At 45.7% G+C, this 22,750-nt stretch overlaps 1 protein-coding gene across 6 annotated transcripts in view; it reads left to right on the top strand.

Moving 5' to 3' along the window:
* Positions 1-22,750, top strand: part of CRAMP1 (cramped chromatin regulator 1) — a 107,044-nt gene that overhangs the window by 37,386 nt on the left and 46,908 nt on the right. For all 6 annotated transcript variants that reach the window (XR_012647724.1, XM_075010723.1, XM_075010722.1 and 3 more), the window contains exons 8-10: positions 1,046-1,169; positions 2,616-2,697; positions 15,334-16,596. Coding sequence is in view for 5 of the 6 variants with exons in the window: in XM_075010723.1 (XP_074866824.1) it covers positions 1,046-1,169; positions 2,616-2,697; positions 15,334-16,596 (1,469 nt within the window). In the remaining variant the exon portion in view is untranslated. The remainder of the gene's footprint in view (positions 1-1,045; positions 1,170-2,615; positions 2,698-15,333; positions 16,597-22,750) is intronic.

Below are 22,750 nucleotides of genomic sequence, written 5' to 3'. Positions count from 1 at the left end.
CCTTAGTTGGACTGGTCACATGGAGTGAATGTCTGATCAGCACCTCCCAAAACAGATTGGGTTTTCCGAATTGGAGGAAGGACAGAGGAGCGTTGGGGGCCAGTGGAAGTGACATAAGGATATGCTGAAGGCACGCATGAAAAAGTTCAGCATCCGCGTCAACAATTCGGAGAACCTTGCCCAAGGCCGTCCCCAGTAGAGAACAGTAATCCATGAGGGGGTGACGTAATTTGAGAGGTCCTGCCGCAGTGCAGACAAGGACAGGTGGAGAAGAAATAAAGAGCATCAAAAATTGCCCCGCACCCCTCCAACAGCTACTAACACCTGCCTCTCTCATGATAAGATCTGTGGCTCTGGAATTAGGCTGATCAGCCATCAATGGATTCACAAATAGTTGGGTGACATGAAGACATCCTGCTCATTATGGAGTGACCACCAAGAAGAAGGAGACATTCTACTGTTTCAGTAGCAGCAGGGCAGGGACTGGCAGAGGAGTCAGCTATTGTAATGGAATTTTCTTGCAGAATCCTTATTTGGTTCCACGGGAACCCCATTGGGAAACACTGATCTAGTTCAAAACCAGTTCAGGCACAAAGTAGACCTTTACTTAAGCGGTTCTGTACATGTAGATGGCTGTCTTCATCTTAGTGCCAGCAAATGAACAGCTATATGTTGCTTAGCACTGAACATTACAGATCTTTTTTCTTGCTCTACCTCAGTAAAACACATACTTTAACCAGTGAGCAATATTAAATGTAATTTACAGATTAGAACAATCACACCTGTAAGTTTTCAGCCTTCTGTTTTGACATTGCACTACTTAATCAATAACAGGTTCTAGTGCAATTTCAGTGTTTAGAAATAACATTGATGCATCAGAACTGGAGGTAATCCTGAGGAACTGCCCAAATGTTTTTAGGATGCTTTCTCCACGTAAATGTTTTTAATTAATCTGAAAGGACATTTTGCTTCATTTGTGACTGAGTTGCATGTGTCAGGAGCACCTGTCTGCTTTGACCAATTGTTTTCCTCCCCTTCCTTTTAGGCATTAGTGATGAGGAGGATCAGAAGCCAGTGCGTCTTCCTCTGAGGGTCCCTGTGGAATTACAGCCACGTAATAATCATGCTTGGGCTCGGGTACAGAGCCTTGCCCAGAACCCACGGCTCAGGTATCCAAGGGCAAGATGGATCTTACATGTGGAGAATGAAGGGAGAAAATGCATGGGTGTGGTACAGGACAGCTTTCCAATTTCATTCCATGTCTGTTGAGAATTTATCCTCTCTATTCGTGCCAGTGGTATTCTATCTAACAGAATTGCAAAGAGATAAGTCATACTGCTTCCTAATAATCAGTCCAGGGCCATAGTGGTTAAATTTGTTGATCCTGAAAACATTTGTGCTGGTATGCCAAAACGCTTGACTGTAGGGCAGTGTTTCTCAGCCTTTCCAGACTGCTGTGCCCCTTTCAGGAAGCTAATTTGTTTTGTGTAGTCCCAAATGGCGTTCCACTTAAACTACTTGCTTGTAAAAATCAGACATAGAATACACAAAGTGTCGTAGCCTATTATTACTGAAAAATTTCTTACTTTCTCATTTTGTCTGTTTGAAATTTTAGTTTGTACTAACTTTGCTAATACTTTTTATGTAGCTTGTAGTAAAACAAGACAAATATATAGCTGATTTGAGGTCCCGCAGAGTATATGTTCCTCTGGTTGAGAACCACTGCTCTAGGGGTGCATGTGATATCAGACTTTAAAATATCATTTTGATTACCATTGTGCTTTGAATCCTCTTAGTTCGGTTCAAATGTAACTACCAGTCTCTCTTTTGGACTGCTGAAGTTAGATAGCATGGATGACACAAACCATGAACAAGTGTTGAGGGATTCCAGGTGATCACTGGCTCGTGGCACTACCTAAGGTTAAATGTATTGAGAGGCAGGACAAAGAAGAAAAATAGCAGTTTAAATGATAGCTCTGTGATTTTGGATACGGCAATTGCTACACACTTGTGAAAACCAAGATTTCTAGGTTTCCAGGAATATATGATACTCTTTTGGGAGTTCATGATACCCTTTGTCCGGCATTTTCTGAGCATTTGTCCAGGACTAAGTGTAACAAGTCAGTGTAACTTTTGTTCCCTCAATTAAGAGTTCAGTAATAATGACCAAATGCCATAAGGTGGTGGGAAGGATAGTTAATGTTTTAGAGCATGATTTATTCTCCTACCTTTAACAGAGGCTGGGCATTTTGAGGGCAAGGGGAGAAAACAGTAATAGTACTTAAATTTTATCCTCTTTACTACCCTTTGTATTATGGCTTTCTGCATCTCCTCTTTCCACTGGAAGAAACTGAGAGCTCAAGCCTCCTTTGCAGTATAGAGCTGAAAGAATTTTGAGGTTACTCACAAATCATGAGTTAGTGTTGTGCATTATAACTGCCTCAAATTCCTCTTGGAGGTTATAGTGTGATAGCATTGGCAAGTTGCAGTAGTCCCTGCTCCTAATTTACACTCTGGTAAACCAATTTCACTCCTTGAATGTGTTTTGGCAGTAGTTTGTACTTTGAGTTTCTTCTGTGTTCTCAGTTCTCTTACATTGTTTATCTCCTATGCAGAATGATAGTGGAGTTACATCGCAAGGTCTCCAGCCTCATTGAGTTCCTGAAACAGAAGTGGGCTCTCCATGAAGTGCGCATTGTATCCTTTTCCTATTTAGAGCAAAACTTTTCATCTGCTTTGTGTACTGTGTTTGGGGCAATTTTCTCTCGAGCCTAGGTTCACTGTTATCTCACACACACAAATTTCCATTAAAGGAACACTAACCCCTTTCTATAAGAGTAAGGGGCTTGAGCTAGCGAGGTGAAGAAATCTCTAATAGGCAGTCTATAAGCATTCTCCCTTTCCTTCAGCTCTTCTATTGTATCCTGAATTCCCAAGAAAAATATTTGATTTTCAAATTAAACTCACCTTTTTTTAAACATTAGAATAAATAAATAGTGGGTTCACTCCAGTTGATCATATATGGATGTTCACATTACAGAGTCCGCCCTGATGATTGGCCTTTGGGTTGGCAGTTTTAGCAAAGAGGTCAGCGAGGACTGGCGTAACAACTTGCTCTTAGAAATATTTCTCAATTATAGTCTTGTGAGATTGTTAGTTGGACAGTGGGATGGTAGCTTGTACTTTTACTGCCTGTAGCATATCTGTGTGCTCTACGGCATGTGTATGTGAGCCCCAGACAGATTTTAGGTAGCTGTGTCCATTTGGCCCACACATGCATTCTTCCTCATGGCCTACCTCAAGTCTGTAAAGCACTGTGCAGGCAAACACCCCTCATGCCTTCTCAACCACTTCTGATCTCAAACAGAACACATAGTTGTCTCTTCTTTCTCTGCATCATTAGCATAAGTAAGAATAGTTTTAGTACTTTTGTTTCCCTTAATAGCTAGTTTCCATTTATGATGCTGATATTAAAAAATGAAACCTTTTATTTCATGTTTCCACTCTCTTCTGGGGGAATCCCTCCCACATATGGGCATTTAGTGGTTTAGACTTTCTAACTTCTCTCAGTTTAAGAAAGAAAAGAACCACCAACTTTTGTATTCCTCACTTTTGCAGAGTTAATGGTCAGCCCTGGGAGCAGGGTGTGTCCATTTCTCTCAGGTTCTTCTCCTGCAAGGAAGCAATTCTGGTAACAAGTGGGCATTCTTGCTGTTTAAAGTGTCTGAAGAATCGTATATTTTCAAAAAGTCAGCAGCTCAAGGTAAGGTCTTGAAACATTGGGAGCTGAAATTAAAACACCTCCAGAGGGAAAGTGCGTTTCAGCTGCCAGCTGGCTCAGGTGTACTGGACCTTTTTGAGGACACAGATCCTCACTGGAACCTTCAGCTTTCCAGGGGGTAGATTCATGGGGAAAATGAGCAAATTTTGGGTCCCTTAGGCTCAAGAAGAAAAATGCTCCAAGCCCTCAGTCTTTGGCCAGCCTGAGGGATCCAACTGTGTACTTGTCTGCCTCCGTACCAGTGGCTCCAAAGCACAGTACCCAAAAGTCCCAGGGCAGTTCTGTTAAGAGATCGGCCACACTGCTTAGACACACCAGGCCTCAAGCTCTGAGGCAGCATACCACCCACTCCCTGTGGAGAAAGAAAGTCTGCTCTGCTTCTTAAGGAACAGCACTGAATAAAGCACCAACACTGAGTGCAGCAAAGCACCCATCCCTAGCACATTCTGCAACTAAGGAACCATTGACACTGACAGTGTATCGCTCACAATCCTCCATGCTACTGAGTCAACATTACTGCACAAGTCCAGGTACTCTAGAGGTCACAGAAAACCGCAAACCTCATTGCTTAATATAGAAGCCCAGGACCAAGGGGATTCTGATGCCCAGATTCACCCCCTGGCACCCAGCCATTTACTGCCAACACACTGGTGAGTACCACCTTTATCCAGGAACAAGTCTCTGACATTGACCAACAGGATATCTTTTTCCTGATCTCCCACCATGACCCATCACCACAGTACTGTTGTTCTCATTCTGATATAACAGCTGTTCTAGGCTCCTTCCTGGGTGTCCAGTGTCTCCCTGAGAGCGTCAGCTAGTCAGTTTCTTACAGATTCTGTATTCAGAGCCCCTGAACCAGAGAAGGAGGAAACTTCTTAAGGACAGAAGGAAAGGTTTGAAAGGGAGGCTGCTCCTCTAGAAGACTTCTCATTTTCATCAGATGAGGCTGTAAATGCATCCCCCTCCATCACTAGCTGATGATTTTAAGAATTTTCAAGATCTTATAAAGTGGGAGGTGCATGAGCTGCAAATTCCCCTATAGGAGGCAGCAGATACACATCACAAGGGTGGATATTTTGCACACTTCCTCCTCATTTTCTTGTCACCCTCCCTATTAATGAGGTGCTTCTGGATCCTGCCAAAATCATTAGGCAGACAACAGTTTCCATCATCTAAACCTGCAAGAGAGCCAAGAGAAATTATTATTCCTCCCTCCCAGAGGCAGACTTTGTTTCAAAACCTCAACATAATTCAACCATAGTAGATTAAGTTAATGCATGTGGCAGCCAACATCACCACAAGTCAACCTCGTGTCCAAGTTTGCAAAAGACTAGCTGTCTTTGGAAGGGGGCATTTTTATATTTATCAGTGACATTACAGTTGTATAAAGCTGTCTTGGCCAAATATAATTTTATTTATTAGAGGAAAGTCGGTGTATTCACCGAACATTGAGCAGAGGTGCAAAAAGAGCTGTTTCTGTCCCTATTTGACAAGGGCCTGATAGTGTCCAGAACTGTAATATTGACAGCAATGGACATAGCAGATACAGCAGACCACTCAGTCTGAAGACAAGCGGTGATGAGGTAAGTTGCTCAGAGGTACAAATTATATTGGAGGATCTCTCAAAAGGGCCCAAGCTCTCATCACATCCTAAGGAATTCCGGGCCATGATACGCTCTTTGGGAATCTATACAGTGGGATAAAATTGGAGATACTGTTCTCAACCACACGGGAGGCTGTGACCTCCATGAACTCCTATGATGAACCTCATCACAAGAGGCCCAAGGTACAAACGTGGAAAAAAGGACACACCGATTTGCAATGGCTCAGACCCATTTCTTGTATACACTTTTGATGGATTGGTCAAGGGCCCATTAAATTATGCCTTGCAACATCAGCTGCTATCTATGCACCTATCATGTTCCATCACAAATCACCTATCCCTTTGACAGCTGCTGGGAGAACATCACCTGCAACAGCTGAGCTTTACAGTATTTTGAATGGTTATGCCATTCAATTCACATCCTTCCTCTATTCTCATTCTCCTTCACTGTCCCTCTTCAGGGACTCCTTACAAGAACATACTTTGCAAGAGGATAAATCATCTCTTTCTTGTAAAAGTCACAGAACCAGTCCCAGTGGAACTCAGAGGGAAGGGGTTTTACTCTGATTATTTTCCTGATCCCCCAAGAGGAAGGGAAGTTTGAGGCCCATTCTAGATCGAAGGGTATTAAACAGATACGTGAAGGTACAGAAGTTCAAGGTGGTTGTGCCAGCAGCCATTGTGCCACCTCTGAAGCAAGGAGATTTTCACTCCTAAACCTACAAGATGATCATTGCACATGAGATTTCCTGTACTTGGTTTTTGGGCAAAATCATTCAGTATGGGATGCTCCCATTCAGCCTCTCAGCCACTTCCAGGGCATTCTGCAGGATTCTTTCTGTCATGACAGCACATCTTCAGACATTGGGCATTATGATCCACGTGTACCTAGATGACTGCTTCCTCAGGGGCCATCATTCAAGGATGACAGATACACTGCTCAGATGACCACTCACATTTGCACAACTAGACTTAAAGCTCAGCACTTACCCCAGTATAGCTACTGGAGTTTATTGAAGTCAGACTGAGTGCAATGCAAGCAAGAGCATTCCTCCTGTTGCACAGACCTATTAACTTCACAAACTTCAGAGTCAGTCCAGGCCAGCCCACAAGCATCGTCCAGGAACTGCCAGCACCTGCTCAGTCATATGGCAACATTCAAACTCTTCACTTCACACATCCAGTTGTTCATGAGGTGTCTATATATGTAGTTCAGGTCTGTTTCATGAAAAAGGATGGACTAAAAGTGCTGTCAATATCCTATTATAAAGCACTGCCTGAGCTGATGGAGAGACCCATCCAACATCCAAGCAGGCATTCTATTCATAACAGCTACCATTGCTGTCTCCTGTGAGGGATGCCTCCCTGTTAGGTTGGGGATCCCATCTACTCAACCACAAGGTGCAGGGCAAGTGGTCTTCTTTTGAACCATCCTTCCAGATCAATCCTTTTGAGTTAAGAGCCTTCAGGAATGCATTTTCTTACTTGTTATCAAGAAAATCCATAGATGGTCATGATGGACCTGGATGTTATAAACTTTTAAACTAAGAGGTGGGGGAAAGCAGATTGGTGCGGGGGAGCACCTGGATCGGACGGAGACTTCTCTTACACGAGGTTCCATAGATAGGGATTCCCTAGAAGTTAGTCAGATAGGGAATGTGGGAAATAATATATGGGCAAGATCAGATGTGAAACAATCGTATATAAAAAAATCCAACGCGTCTGTGAAAGGCGGACATATAAATAGTGGTAGTTTTTTTAAAGTGCTTTTACACTAATGCTAGGAGTCTGTCTAATAAGATGGGTGAACTGGAGTACCTCATATCAAAGGAGGAAGTTGACATAATAGGCATCACAGAAACATGGTGGAATGAGGACAATCAGTGGGACACTATCATACCGGGATATAAATTATATCGGAAAGACAGAACAGGTCGTGCGGGTGGCAGTGGTACTATATGTGAAGGATAATATAGAATCAAATGAAGCAAAAATCCTAAAGGAATCAAAATGTTCCATAGAATCATTATGGATAACAGTTCATTCCTCTATTATGAATATGGCATTAGGAATATATTACCGACCACCTAACCAGGACAGTGATAGTGATGCTGAAATGTTAAGGGAGATTAGAGAGGCTATCAAGATGAAAAACCACAGTAATAATAGGAGATTTCAATTATCCCCGTATTGATTGGGTATATGTCACCTCAGGATGGGATTCAGAGATTAAATTTTTTGATGCCTTAAATGACTGCTTCTTGGAGCAGCTAGCACAGGAACCCACAAGGGGAGAGTCAATTCTCGATCTAGTCCTGACTGGAACGCAGGATCTAGTCCAAGAGGTAACTGTTACTGGACCTCTTGGAAATAGTGACCACAATATAATAACTTTTAATATTCCTGTGTTGGGAAGAACACCGCAGCGGTCAAACACTCCGGCATTTAATTTCAAAAAGGGGAATTACACTAAAATGAGGAAGCTAGTTAAACAGAAACTAAAAGGTAGAGTAACTAAACTAAAATCCCTGGAAGCTGCATGGAAACTGTTTAAAGACACCATACTAGAGGCCCAACTTAAATGTATACCCCAAATAAAAAAAAAAAACACAGTAAGAGACCTAACAAAGAACCACCATGGCTTAACAGCCATGTTAAAAAGGCAGTGAGAGAGAAAAGGGCAGCTTTTAAAAAGTGGAAGTCAAATCCTAGTGAGGAAAATAGAAAGGAACATAAACACTCCCAAATTAAGTGTCATAATGTAGTAAGAAAAGTCAAAAAAGATTGAGGAACAGCTAGCCAAAAATTCAAAAAATGCTAGTAAAATTTTTTTTAAATACATTAGAAGCAGGAAGCCTGCTAAAAAAAGCAGTGGGGCCCTTGGACGATAAAGATATAAAAGGAGCTATCAAGGAAGACAGTGCCATTGTGGAGCGATTAAACGATTTCTTTGCTTCAGTCTTCACAACTGAGGATGTTACAGAGGTTCTTAAATCTGAGCCAGCCTTTTTAGGTGACAAATCTGAGGAACTCTCCCAGATTGAAGTGACATTAGAGGAGGTTTTGGAGTTAATTGATAAGCTGAATAGTAACAAGTCTCCAGGACCAGATGGTATTCACCCAAGGGTTCTGAAAGAACTCAAGTGTGAAATTGCAGAGTTATTAACAGTGGTTTGTAACCTATCCTTTCAATCCGCTTCGGTACCCAATGACTGGAAGACTGCCAATATAACGCCAATATTTAAAAAAGGTTCTAGAGGAGATCCTGGCAATTATAGACCGGTAAGTCTAACATCAGTACCAGACAAATTAGTAGAAACAATAGTAAAGAATAAAATTGCAAGGCATGTAGAAGAGCACGAATTGTTGGGCAAAAGTCAGCATGGTTTCTGCAGAGGGAAGTCGTGTCTAACTAGTCTATTAGAATTCTTTGAAGGGGTTAATAAACATGCGGACAAGGGGCACCCAGTGGGCATAATATACCTAGATTTCCAGAAAGCCTTTGACACAGTCCCACACCAGAGGCTTTTATGTAAATTAGGCGGTCATGGGATAGGAGGAAAGATCCTTTCATGGATCGGGAATTGGTTAAAAGACAGAAAACAAAAGGTTGGAATAAATGGTAAATTTTCACAATGGAGGGGGGTAACTAGTGGTGTTTCCCAGGGGTCAGTCCTGGGACCGATCCTGTTCAACTTCTTCATCAATGATCTAGAAAATGAGGTAAGCAGTGAGGTGGCAAAGTTTGCAGACGACACCAAGTTGTTCAGGACAGTCAAAACCAAAAGGGATTGTGAAGAACTACAAAAAGATCTCAGCAAACTGAGTGATTGGGCAGCAAAGTGGCAAATGAAATTTAATGTGGGTAAGTGTAAGGTAATGCACATTGGAAAAAATAACCCAAATTACACGTACAACATGATGGGGTCAAATTTAGTTACGACAGATCAGGAAAGGGATCTTGGAGTTATAGTGGATAGTTCTCTGAAGACATCCACGCAGTGTGCAGTGGCAGTTAGTAAAGAAAATAGGATGTTAGGAATTATTAAAAAAGGAATCGATAATAAGAAAAGATATCATACTTTCCCAATATAAAACTATGGTACGCCCACATCTTGAGTACTGCATGCAGATGTGGTCTCCTCACCTCAAAAAAGATATATTGGCATTAGAAAAGGTTCAGAAAAGGGCGACTAAGATGATTAGGTGTTTGGAATGGGTTCCATATGAGGAGAGGCTAGAGAGACTGGGACTTTTCAGTTTGGAAAAGAGGCGATTGAGGGGCGATATGATAGAGGTATATAAAATCATGAATGGTGTGGAGAAAGTGAATATAGAAAAATTATTTACCTTTTCCCATAATACAAGAACTAGGGGACACCAAATGAAATTGATGGGTAGTAGGTTCAAAACTAATACAAGGAAATTTTTCTTCACACAGCGCACAGTCAACCTGTGGAACTCCTTGCCGGAGGAGGCTGTGAAGGCCAGCACTCTATTAGGGTTTAAAAAAAGAGCTCGATAAATTTTTGCAGGTTAGGTCCATAAATGGCTATTAGCCAGGGAAAGTATGGTGCCCTAGCCTTCAGTACAAGGGCAGGAGATGGATGGCACGAGACAAATCACTTGATCATTGTCTTCTGTTCTTCTCTGGGGCACCTGGCATTGGCCACCGTCAGCAGACGGGATGCTGGGCTGGATGGACCTTTGGTCTGACCCAGTATGGCCATTCTTATGTTCTTATGTTATAAATCAGTCTTCAGAAGGGCAGCAGATCTCCCTCCTTCTCCACAAGAGTGCTTCAACATTCAAATAGGTGCATCTGACATAATGTGCTTATCTCAGCCATTTACCTACCTGGAATACAGAACATGACAGGCAACAGTGGAAGGTTCTCTAAGTACCATGAATGGGAGGGAACTAATACAGAGATGCATTGCAATGTATTTGCCCTTTTGGGTGCTCCAGCTATAAATCTCTTTGCTATATACTGAAACAAGAAATGCCCTTACCATTGCTGCAGAGCAAGTCTGGGGAAAATGTCCCTGGGAAATCCTCCCATGGGACAGAGAACTTTTTACATGCCTTTCTCCAGTTTTTTCTGCTGTCCAAAATTCCCCAGAGGCTATGACAATTTGGTTTCAGGATCTAGAAATAATGCTCTGATGAAGAGAGAGACATTTTACTACATAGCCCAAAACTGTGTACCTACCTGCACAAATGGAATCAATTCCAAATTTGGTGGTGGTCTAAGAACATAAGGTGAACCGCTCCCCCGCCCCCCCCCCCCCCCATTTTAGACTACATCTTAGTTCTCAGAGTCAAAACTCTGTGTTCCCTTAAGGGTACATAGCTTCTTTAAGAGCATTGAAAATCTCTTCATGCATTTTAGACCACCTGCTTTACCTGGGGATCTTAAGTTAATTTTAAGAGCCTTGACTAGGCCTTGTTTTGATCCCATGGTGACTTGCACTTTTACATAGTTGTATGTGAAAACAACATTTTTAATTGCCATCATTTCAGCTAGATGCATAAGAGAAATAGGTGCTCTAATGGCACACCCACCGTTCATACTTTAAGGTCAAAGTAACACTGAGGTTGCATCCAACTTTAGGCAAAAAGTGACCTTCCCTTTTTCATATGAATCAATAGCTTCATCTCCCTGTTTTCCCCTAAAATCACATTGTGATAAAAGGCAGACTGTGACTGGATCCCAAGGGTCCAACCTGAAACTGGGGGGGGGTGGTCTACTGAGACCCCTCAAATCTTCATCCTGGGCTCTGTGTCTCAGTGCTATACCAGTGCAAATAGCAGAGCCCTCCAAGTGCTGTGATCACTCAACACAGTAGCATGTGGTGCTAAGTTGCATGAATGGTCTCAAAACCACTCAAGAATGGGAGAAGCACCAGCAAATCACCCAACCTTGCATCCTAGAAATGGACATCTTACACTGCTTAAGTGTCCCCTTGAACAGTGCAAGCTTACTAATGAGTTCACCACTCCAAAACGCAACAGCCCTTATTAACCTGAGCAGAGATTCCCCAAGCCCTTCAACTGAAACCACACACTTCAAGATAAATTATAAAACACATTTATTAACTACAGAAAGATACTTTCTAAATAGCAGGCATAGAGATCAAAGTTAATTAGACAGAACTTTTACTTTTTAACGTAAATTCTGCAGACTAATCAAGATTTGAATCAAGCAGCTTCTCACACAACTGAATGTTTCAGGCAGTTTACAGTTGTAATTACACAGGTTGAATTCCTTCTCAGCCGGGAATCCGTCTCCCATTTTAAAGTCATTGCTTTCCAAATGATCTCCCAAGTAGCAGAGAGGAAGCCATGCTAGTCTATACACTGTCAAAACAAAAAGCAGTCAAGTAGCACTTTAAAGACTAGCAAAATAGTTTTAGGTGAGCTTTCGTGGGACAGACCCACTTCTTCAGACGAACTTGGTCTGAAGAAGTGGGTCTGTCCCACGAAAGCTCACTTAATAAATTATTTTGCTAGTCTTTAAAGTGCTACTTGACTGCTTTTTGTTTTGATCTTCCAAGTGTTTGAGATGAGAGCGGAGAGATGCCAGATTGTCATCAGCCTCCATTTAGATTTTACTTCGGGGTGTTTGAGAGATCCTTGCTGTGAGGTTGTGGATTTAGGTGGGTCCCGTTGTCCACGTGAGATTGTGCCACACACTTTCAGGGCCAAGGAAGTTCTTTCTGATACTCCATCAACGTGTATCTGGTTCTCTATCCAATCTGTCCTGTCATTTGCCACTGAAAAGCTAGATATGGGCACCTCTCAACCTCTCAACATATTTCAGTAACAAATTTACAGTAGTTCTTTATAACTTCACATTGTACAACGTGTAGCGCAGTCATATTTCAGTGGTGAATACGGAGGTTCCAGCATGTTGTTTTGAGAGCACCACAGAGGCAGTTCTGCATGTTAGAGAAGCACTAGCTTTTTACTTGGAAAGGACTAAAGACTTCAGGAAGTCTCTTAAGATCTTTTCATTTGCTGCAAGTTTCTAATGGTTCTTCAGTAATTGCTCAAAAATTATTCAAATGGGTTTCTGATTGCATTAACCACTATTACTGGGGTGCAGCCTTGCTTCTGTCTGGAGTTTGTATGCACTGCAGAAGGGCAGTCTGTACTTGGATCACATTCCTTTATAGACATCCCTGTCTCAGAGTTATGCAGGGCAGCAACTTGGACCTCTGCCTAAACTTTTGTGATCATTGGAGCCTCAGCCTCAAATTCCATCTTTGGATCCACAGTACTCTCTGCCATAACAACTTCACACCAAAACCCTGTGTGGCAGGGTCAGACTCATTCCTGGGCACCAGGTCCTCTATATTTAGTCTGCTGGTGCCACCATATGAACCCCGTTACCTTTGCTGGGGCAGGGGGCAGTCTGGGGGTGGGGGAACCTGGTCCCCATGCACTGGTTCCAGGTTCTGTCCCAGGGACCCTGGATGGCCGCTGCCAGTGTGGGCTGACTCTCTTTGCCCTTGCCCCTGCAGTTCCTCTCCCTGGGCCACTTCCCCCAGCCAATTCCCCCAGTACCTCCTTCATCTAGTGGTAGCCATGGCAGCAAGTCTCCTCCTTTTGTTTGGCTCCTCCAGCTGACCAGTTCTTCAAAGTCTCTGGTGGAGCTCCAGGCCCTGCTGGGTTGGGGCACTCTAGGCCCTTGGGTTGCTGAGGTTCCTCTCCTCTTTTGTGGTCTCTGGTGTTCCTCTAAGTCTCCTTACTTCTCCTCACTCATCTCCCAAACTCTCCTTAACCACCTTCCCCATTGCTCTGTGTGGAGAAGGGCTTATAAAGGTAGCCCTGAGTAGGATCAGCTGTCCCTAATTGATTTAGGGCAGCCTACTCGTCAGCTGCTCCCATTTTCATTGTCAGCTCTATCTCCGCTCTGTTTTTACTCCTGCCTCCCCTCTCCTGGCCCCACCCTGCCGCAACTGCTGTGCAGTTACCTTCAGGGGAGCACCCATAGGGACATGACTTGAAGAAGAAGAGGAACTTAACTTGAGCAGTAACAATGGCTCTTCAAGATGTGTGTCCACGGGGTTCCTCAACACCCACTCTCGCCTCTTCCCTATTTCAGCATTCTCAGTTTGGCACTCTTTCTCTACCACAGAACTGGAGGCAGTTTGCTTGCACAGCCCTTGATAGCCTTGAAGCACACCAAGAGGGGGAAGTGCATGTGAAGGCCAAATGAACACTATTCAGGGATTCATATATGCCTACAGAGGAGCACCCATGTGGGAAACACATGTCAAAGAGCCATTGTTACTGTGCTAGGTAAGCAACTTGTGCAGAATTTGTAGCAAGATCCTGATTGCTGCCATTATATCTCCCCGTGACTAGATCTGGGATAGTTGCCCTCGGGGCATAGGTTGGCCTGTTCTGCTGGCTATGTAGTAGTTTGTTTTCTGGTGGGTTGATTGTCTGTTAAGGTCCCTGTTTATATCACCCTTTGACTTGCAAAGTCCAACAGGATCTCTGATCTAGTGCCTTCTCTGGCCGGTGTTCTACTCCAGCTTGGGGCTCAGTGTCACTGTATCAGATGTGTCACGGAATCAGTGGGCAGCCTGCCTTACGGACCCTGTACCTAAGCAGTTCACATCACCTCAGCCCCCATTGCTGTTGCTGTGTCCTGAGGACCTTCTTGTGCAGCCTTAGTGATGCTTGCCAGTTTCTGAATTTACTGTGGGTGCTTCCTGTACTCCCTGTGGCTACTTTGCCCCCACTAGCCTCTGGCCAGACTTCTTGCTCTGGGATCTCAGGGTTTACCCTATCCCTAGACGACTTCTTGTCTCTGATGACTTCCCAGGTGTGACTGCACTCCTCTTCCTCTGCTCCTCCCTCTGCTTTCATACTCGAGGCTTTATGTTGCAATCCCAATCCTTCCCAGCTGAGTATGTATGTTCACTATCCCTACCTCCAAACTTTAATCTTTGTAACTTAGGAGAAAGACTTATACCAACTGTTCTCTTCTTCCTAGCTCTGTCACACTTTTTTTTTCCTTCTATTTGTAAGCCTTGCAGCATCTGCACAGTTGCACATTACATGTGGAGGCAGGTATCAAGGTGAAAATCTATAACATGGGACTATGGTACTAACTTCAGAGTTCATTTTTATATCACAATCAGTGAAAACTTTTATTTTTAATTTAAATGAATTTGGCATGGAATTCGTCTGCTACACAAGATAGTTGGAAAATTGGGGAGTGTTCAGAGAAAAGATGCAAGGTTAATTAAAGGTTTTTTTAAACAAAATGCTTTACAGTGATATATTTAAGGAACCCAATATATTTAGCTTGTCCAAGAGAAGGTTGAGGAGTGTTTTGATTGCAGTCTGTAACTTCCTGTATGAGTAACAGAAATTTGATAATAGAAGGCTCTTCAGCCTACCAGACAAGGGTATAACAAGATCCAGTGGCTAAAAGTTGAAGCTGCACATTTTTAACAGTGAGGGTAATTAACTTTTGGGCCAACTTGCCAAAGATTGTGTTGGGTTCTCCGTCACTGGTAATTTTTAATTCAAGATGGCTGTGGAAAAATATTCGTGTTAAACAGGAATTAACTCAAGTAAATCCTGTAACCTGTGCTAGGAACGAGGTCAGACTAAATTACTGGAATTGTCCCTTTTGATCTTAAACTACAAGTCTATAAGCGAAGCTGAGACTAGCCACCTTGTCCTAAAATGTAGGATCAGCTTGCTGTCCATGGAAGAGCTGTTGTCTTTTGGGTTTTCTTTTTCTCAAAATGTATAGGGAAGTCCTTATTACAAACTACACACATCTATCCAGAGAGAGGACCTGCTGATTAATTTCTTAACTATGAGTTGGGTTGTCATATATTCACTTTAGGGATATCGGTAACTGATGCTGCAGCTAATATGTAAGAGATTATTGTAATCTTTAACAAAGTATATGTAGCGTAAAACACTAGAAGAACGGCATTTTCAGGACTCCAGGGATTCAGAAGCAAGAGGCAGCCTCTCAGAAGAGAAAGTGATGCTTCATCTTTTTCCAGGGGAGAACTGTACACTCACCCCTCTCCCTGAAGTGTCCAGAGTAGTCCACTCGAAGGCTTTCTGTACAGTGCATTGGCAAGAAACTGGCAAATGCAAACAGAACACAAAGGACACTCACTTATTGCCTCCTGCCCAAATCCTAGGCATACAGAGTGGGCAGGGGACAGCCAGAGGGCAGCTAAAATACCCTCGGGGATCTGAGGGTAAGAGTGGTGTAAGGACAGAGAGCACTACAGAGCCAGGCAGAACTTCTCAGCTTACAGTGGAAGTTGCTGCAAGCCCTGGAGATGTCTCCCCAGAGAGAGGCCTGATTGAAAGCCCTCCTTGTGTCAGCATCACAGACCCTCTCGAAAAACCACCTTCTGGACTTCAGGACCCAGGAGGGAGTCTAGAGAAGCCGGTCCCAATGGCTTTGTGTGCTGAGGATGAGGAGGTGCAAGCCAATAATCAGGCAACCAAGATACCGTCATGCAGCACAGCTTGTGTTTGCAACAAGATCCCTGACCTGGAGGAGCTCTCTCTGCTCGATCCATTTCCTCGGTATTTGAAGTCCTGTCAGGATCTAATTGTCCCAGAGAAATGTCTTTGCACAGGCAAACTTCAATGGAAAGGCCCTGCTGACTCAGCTGGAAGTAGCTCTCCTGTGGCTCTTCCCTCTGAGAGTACAGAGGCAGCTAATCCTTGCTCTGCACAGCTGGCAAGAGATGGGATAGCATCACCTGGCAGTGGCCCATCTAGATCTGAAACTCAAGCTTGCCACAGCCAGGGACCACAACCTGATGCGTTTATTAAGGACTTACAGGATGCAGTAATGGAGGAGACTCAGGAGAAGCTGAGCTCTTCATTTCCACATCCGCCTCAGGGACAACCTTCTGCAAAGCCTCTCAAGGATGACCCGAGCCGGCTTGCTCAACAGGTTAGAGAGGAGGGGTGGAGCCTGCGAACCTCTGAGAGCCTTACATTGGCTGAAGTCTACCTCATGATGGGCAAGCCAAATAAGCTGCAGTTGGAATATGACTGGCTAGCTGTGTTAGAGCCAGAATCCCAGGATTCTAGGGAGGAAACGTCAGAACCCATTACTGTTCCTACATCTTCCACCTTTCAGAAGCAAAGACTCCTCAGCTGCCTATTAAAACTCATCTCTACAGAAGTCAACCCCAAACCAGTAAGTAATTAGAATTGAAGCCCTGTGTATACATGACCTTGATTTTGGAGACAATTGCTTGTTCCTATTGTTTTCATGGTAAGCTCTAAGAAGACTTTAGAGAACCATCCCAGGCAGCTTACCCCTTGTGTCCTTGGTTCTACCCCTTCCAGGCGCACGGAGCCAGAATTCCCTCCCCCTTTCTTTGTCCCAGGGCCCACAATGGCTGTCAGCCTTGCTGCTTGCTGGTTGACACTTGGTTCTCTTTCTCTTTTAGAACTCACTTCTGATTCTAACTTGCAAGCGTAAGGAGGAGAGTACCAAGTCTCTCAATCAAGGAGTGGAGGTGATCCTAGCAGACAAAGCTCATTAAACATCAGCATTTTTTTGCAGATTGCATTCCTGAGCAGCTCCTCCCTGAACACTGATTCCTGGTGGAATTGTGGCTTTAGATTTATACTGTCACCTTTCATTCTGGCTTCCCTGGTGGTCTGGCATCTTACACTCTCTTCTCCTATGGGTAGCACTAGAAAACTTCACACCTGGAGGCGTACTGCACACTTTTTCATATCTGAGGGGTAGCCATGTTAGCCTGTATCTGCAAAAACAACAAGAAGTCTTGTGGCACCTTATAGACTAACAGATTTTTTTTGCAGCATCAGCTTTCGTGAGCAGAGACCCACTTTGTCTGATGAAGTGGGTCTTTGTCCACGAAACGTAACGCTCCAAAACAATCTGTTAGTCTATAAAGTGCCACAGGACTAGTTGTTATTTCATATCTGGCATTGTGCCATCCAGAACTCTCAAATAACCGTCAATTTACCATGAGTACATTTTAGTTGCGTTTTCCATAAGTACAGTATATTGAAAGTAAATATAAATAAATTCAGCAAATACAGTAGAGGTGTGCAGTGCTGCTGCTGTTGGTAAATAGAGTACTCTATATATGTTGTTTGTTAATATCTAATTTTGTTTTCTTTAGTGTTATGCATTCCTAGGTGTACCTCTCTATTGTTTAGAATATTTGAATATCCAGCAACCTCCTGGTCCAAGGACTGTCATATATGAAACGTGAGAAGATCCAGAGTAGGAAAAGGAACAGTAACTTAAAAAATAAAATAAAATAAAATAAAGCCAAGTGAATTTTGAGGAATTAACTTGCAAGTATATTCTCAACATTTCAGCTTGATTTGTGTCTTTAGCAAGGTAGTGAAATGTCCTGGAAAAACTAACAGTCTTTTCAAACAATAAAACTTAAAGTTTAGTGCAACCATTTCTTTGTTTGTCCTCTAAAGTGGCTCGGGTCACTGACAGACAGTAAAAAGTAAACCTTTGTTTATTGACTGTATTATGGGCAGATGATAAGCATTTCCTTCCAGAATGCCTGCTTTTTAATGGCAAGCATTGTAGATCTGGAAACCCTCTAAACTTTTATTCTTTTAAACTTGCTGTAGCTCATCATATGGCTCTAAGGAACATCAAGTATTTCTGCCTGGAGGCACTTGAGTTCCATAGGAGATCAGTTTTGTCAGTTGTGACCGTGGGTGAAAGTAACTTAAATTCTTCTTCGAGTGTCCCCGTGGGTGCTCCACATTAGGTGTCGGGCTCACCCGGCGCCGCAGATCGGATCTTCCAAGCAGTTTCTGCTGGACCGCGCATGTGCCGGTGCGCGCCGCTCCCTTGCGCGCTCCTGGCCACGTGTGCGATCCGGTCCCCGCCAGTTCCTCTTAACCGCCGTCGGCTGCAGACGGAATCCGACTAGGCTACAGCCAAGTTAGCGTATTCAATGGTTTTAACTGTTTTTCTTTAAAGTTTTCAAGTTCTTAGGCTACTGTTAAGTTAGCCAGGTGTTATTTTCAAAAAAAAAACAAAAAAAAAACAACAAGCGGGATGGTATTCAGCCCAGTCCTAGTAACAAGCGGAGCACCGGAGGCCAGGAGCCTAGGGCCATTAGCCCTCCTGCCGCGGCAGGCTATTGGAGAGGGGCAAAACAGCACAGAGAAGGTGCTAAGTACCCCATTAACAACTGAGAGACTCACCAACAATGTCCTCTTCAGGATTCAAGAAATATGAGTCCTGCCGAGAGGCAATGCCAGCGTCTGATGGGCACAGTCACTGCATAAGGTGCCTGGGGGAGTCCCATGTCACGCAGAAATGCTCCTTCTGTGCAAAATTAACAGCCAGAGCAAGGAAGGACAGGGAGACGCGGCTTAAAATGCTGCTCTTCGACAAGGCCCTCCAGCCAGACGTGCCGGAGCGGCCACAGCAGGAGGGACCCTCAGGGGCCCATAAAAGGAAAGCTGCCTCCCTCACTCCATCAGCGCAAAAACAGAGGAAAGTCTCCCCAACCCCATCGCTGCCAGCAGCAACAGCAAACGGGACGGGAGGAGCACACAGCCCCCAGCCGCAACAACAGCTGATTGGCGGCGGCACGGAGAGCCACGTGGAGGCGGCTCAGCCTCTGATGATCAAACAGCCGTCCCGCACTGCAGGCAGGGCGGCGGCTAAACAAGCGCCGGTACCGGCGGCACCGCAAGCAGTGGCACCGACCCCCGGGGAACCGGCGGTGCAGAGCACGCAGGCACGCAGCCTGCAGGCACCGGAGGACACCGCCCGCGCGGCACCGCCCATGAGCGTGCTGAGCTCGGCACGGACGGGGCCGAGATCCCCTACACGTCAGGGGGCGGAGCTACCCCCTCAAGGGAGGGGGAAGGCTGCACAGAAAACAAGGCACCGCAGCCCCTCTCCAGACAGGGCTGCAGAGTTGCTTTCTCTCAGCCCTCCGCTTATGCTGCAGACTCCAACCGGAAGGGAGGGGTCCCCCCTAGCCTACCCGGAGCCCCCATCTCCATTTTTACAACCAGCCTCGCCCTGGCTGGGACCACCTTCACCCTTCCTGGGGTTTGAGCCGCTGGAGTACTATCACAAATCGCTCTCTCCAGTGTCCCAGGTCTCTCGACGATCTCGCTCCCCCAGACGCAGAGGGTATGCACCAAGGGAGTGGTCTAGGTCACCTTCCCAAGAACAGTGCCCATGCTGCCATGGTCGCCCCTGTCACGTGGGGCATAGACGCCACCGGCAATCTACCAGGGAAAGATCCCCACAGACGGTCCCATATCCCCGAGGGCAATCGCGAACGGGGACAGAGACTCAAGTATCTCAGGGGGAACTGGTCATGGAACCCGGAGATTTTCCCTTGCAAGCTTCCAGCGAGCGGATGTACCATCACCAACAGGAACCGGAAGGGTCCAGAGAGACGTACCCTAGTGGTTCCTCGCTCTCCTCCCCGGACGAGGCTACGGCCCCGGGGGACGTCCATCCTCCGGACGATCTCAAACAGTTTCAAGAGCTGTTTAAGAGAGTGGCCTTCACGCAAGGCATCCAGACAGCAGAGGTGCAAGAGAAACACCATAAGCTCCTCAAAAATCTGAGACCTCCGGCCTCCTCCAAAATAGCAATACCGCTTGATGAAGCAATCTTGGAGTCTGCCACTACGATATAGCAGACCCCTGCAACTATTCGCCTGTCCACAAGAGAGCGGATAAGAAATACTTCGTGCCGGCGAAGGGCATGGAGTTCCTGTTCAGCCACCCACAACCTAATTCCTTGCTGGTAGAGTCGTCGCAACAAAGATCAAAGACATCTCAATTCAAGACAGGGGGAACAGACAAAGATGCCAAGAAGCTAGAGCTGTTCGGCAGAAAGGTCTACTCCTCCTCCACTCTACTGTTGCGAATGGCAAATTACGCAGTGCATTTAGCGAACCATAATTTCGACAACTACAGTAGGTTAACCTCCCTCATGGACTTGCTTCCAGAGGACAAGAAACCGGTGCTCAAGGCCATCGTGCAAGAAGGCTACGTGGCCTCGAGGACGGGAGTTCAGATCGCCCTGGATGTTGCGGACACAGCAGCACGCTCCACAGCTACGGCAGTGGTGATGCGAAGGGAGTCCTGGCTCCAGACTTCGGGTATACTGAGGGATCTGCAGGCAAAAATAGTCGATCTTCCCTTCGACTCGCAGAAGCTGTTTGCTGAATCAACTGACTCGGTCCTTCATTCCAGTAAAGATTCAAGAGCCACACTTAGAACCCTGGGGATTTACACCCCTCCATACAGAAAGAAAAAGTACTACCTTCAACAAAGACGGTACCAGTACCAGCAACAGCGTCCCCAGTACCACAGAGGTTACGAGCAAGGGCGACATCAACAGCACCAGCAGTACAGAACTCCCAGGCGACATTCCCAACAGAGCCGTGTGTCCTCGGGGCAGGGCCAAAGGTCACAAGTTTGACACACAGATCCAGGGCTGCGCCATCATTACCATCGCACAAGGTCATCCGAAGCGGTTATTCCACCATCGCCTCCGACCATTCTACGACCAGTGGCAAAGGATCACCACAGACAAATGGGTGCTGGAGATCATAGCCACGGGGTACGCCATCCCCTTCCAGTCGCTCCCGCCGCCACGACCTCCACCCAGGCCCCACCTCCAGGAGGCCTCCCACGTAGCGAGGCTCAAGCAGGAGGTAGACCATCTCATGCTCATAGGGGCAGTGGAAAGAGTGCCGGAGCAACTGCAAGGGAAAGGGTTCTACTCGAGGTACTTCCTCATGGAGAAAAAGACAGGAGGCTGGAGGCCCATCTTAGATCTTCGAGGCCTCAACCGCTACCTGCGCAAGCAATGCTTTCGGATGATCACAATCGCCTCCATCCTTACGGCACTGGACGATGGAGATTGGTTTGCAGCCCTCGACTTACAAGACGCGTATTTTCACATAACTATCCATCCAGCTCACCGACAATTCCTCTGGTTCATGGTAGGCAAAGAACATTTTCAATACAAGGTCCTACCGTTTGGCCTCTCCTCGGCCCCCAGAGTCTTCACCAAGACCTTGGCAGTGGTGTCAGCCTACCTGCACAGACAGTGGGTATTTATATTCCCGTATCTGGACGACTGTCTACTCAAAGGGGCCTCGAAGGAGGAGGTACTACGCATGATACGCGTCACAGCAGGCACGTTCTCTTCGTTCAGCCTGGTTATCAATCTGGCAAAATCAAAGATAGACCCCACACAGGACATAGAGTTCATAGGGGCACGCATAAATTCTATTACGGCTAGAGTGTATCTACCAGAGACTCGCTTTCGGGCCATCGGCTCCCTCGTGCAGGTCATCACCTTCAGCCCTACGGTGCCGGTCCTGACGTGCTTACAGCTGCTGGGCCACATGGCCGCGGCGACGTTCGTAGTACAGAACGCCAGGTTACACATGTGCAGCATGCAGCACTGGCTGGCGAGCGTATACAAACCAGCAACACACACCGTTCACAGGGTGGTGTCACCCACAGCAGAGGTGCACAAATCCCTGCAATGGTGGGTAAACCCCAAGAACTTGCTAGCAGGGGTACCCTTCCACCAACCATAAATATTGGCTTTTCTTACTACAGATGCCTCCCTCATAGGGTGGGGAGCACACATGGGCGAAGAGGTGACTCAAGGGCTGTGGTACTCCACGGAGCAGTTACTGCACATAAATATACTGGAGCTCAGAGCAGTGTTCAACGCCTGCAGACATTTTCGAGACCATATACAAGGCAAAGTAGTCGGGATCAGTACAGACAATACCTCCACCATGTTTTATATAAATTGGCAAGGAGGAGCTCGGTCCCGTGCCTTATGTGCGGAAGCGGTCCGGTTATGGAACTGGTGCATCGCCAACAATATAATTTTAAAAGCCTCGTACTTACCAGGCATTCACAAGGTGAAGGCAGACCAGCTGAGCAGGTGTTTTGCACTCACGCACAAGTGGCAGATCCGTCCTGATCTGCTACGACCGATTTTTCACGCATGGGGTTTTCCCCAGATAGACCTGTTTGCCACTGAACACAACAAGAAGTGCCCACGATTCTGCTCCAGGGCAGGACTGGGACAGGGGTCCCTGGGGGACGCATTCGCGATCTTGTGGAGGGGCCCCCTGCTTTACGCTTTTCCTCCCACAGTGCTGATCCACAAAGTCTTGCAGAAAGCCAGGAGGGAAGGAGCCCGAACGATCCTGATAGTCCCAACGTGGGATCGACAGCAATGGTTCCCCCTACTCCTGTGCATGTCGGACCGTCCACCGATGCCCCTTCCGGTGGCGCCGGATCTGCTCACGCAAGCCCAGGGGTCCATAGTG

The sequence above is a fragment of the Carettochelys insculpta genome, chromosome 16 (genome assembly GCF_033958435.1).
Source record: "Carettochelys insculpta isolate YL-2023 chromosome 16, ASM3395843v1, whole genome shotgun sequence".
NCBI lineage: Eukaryota > Metazoa > Chordata > Testudines > Carettochelyidae > Carettochelys > Carettochelys insculpta.
The sequence above is the reverse complement of the archived record's forward strand: the minus strand, read 5'-3'. Positions and strand labels throughout refer to the sequence as shown.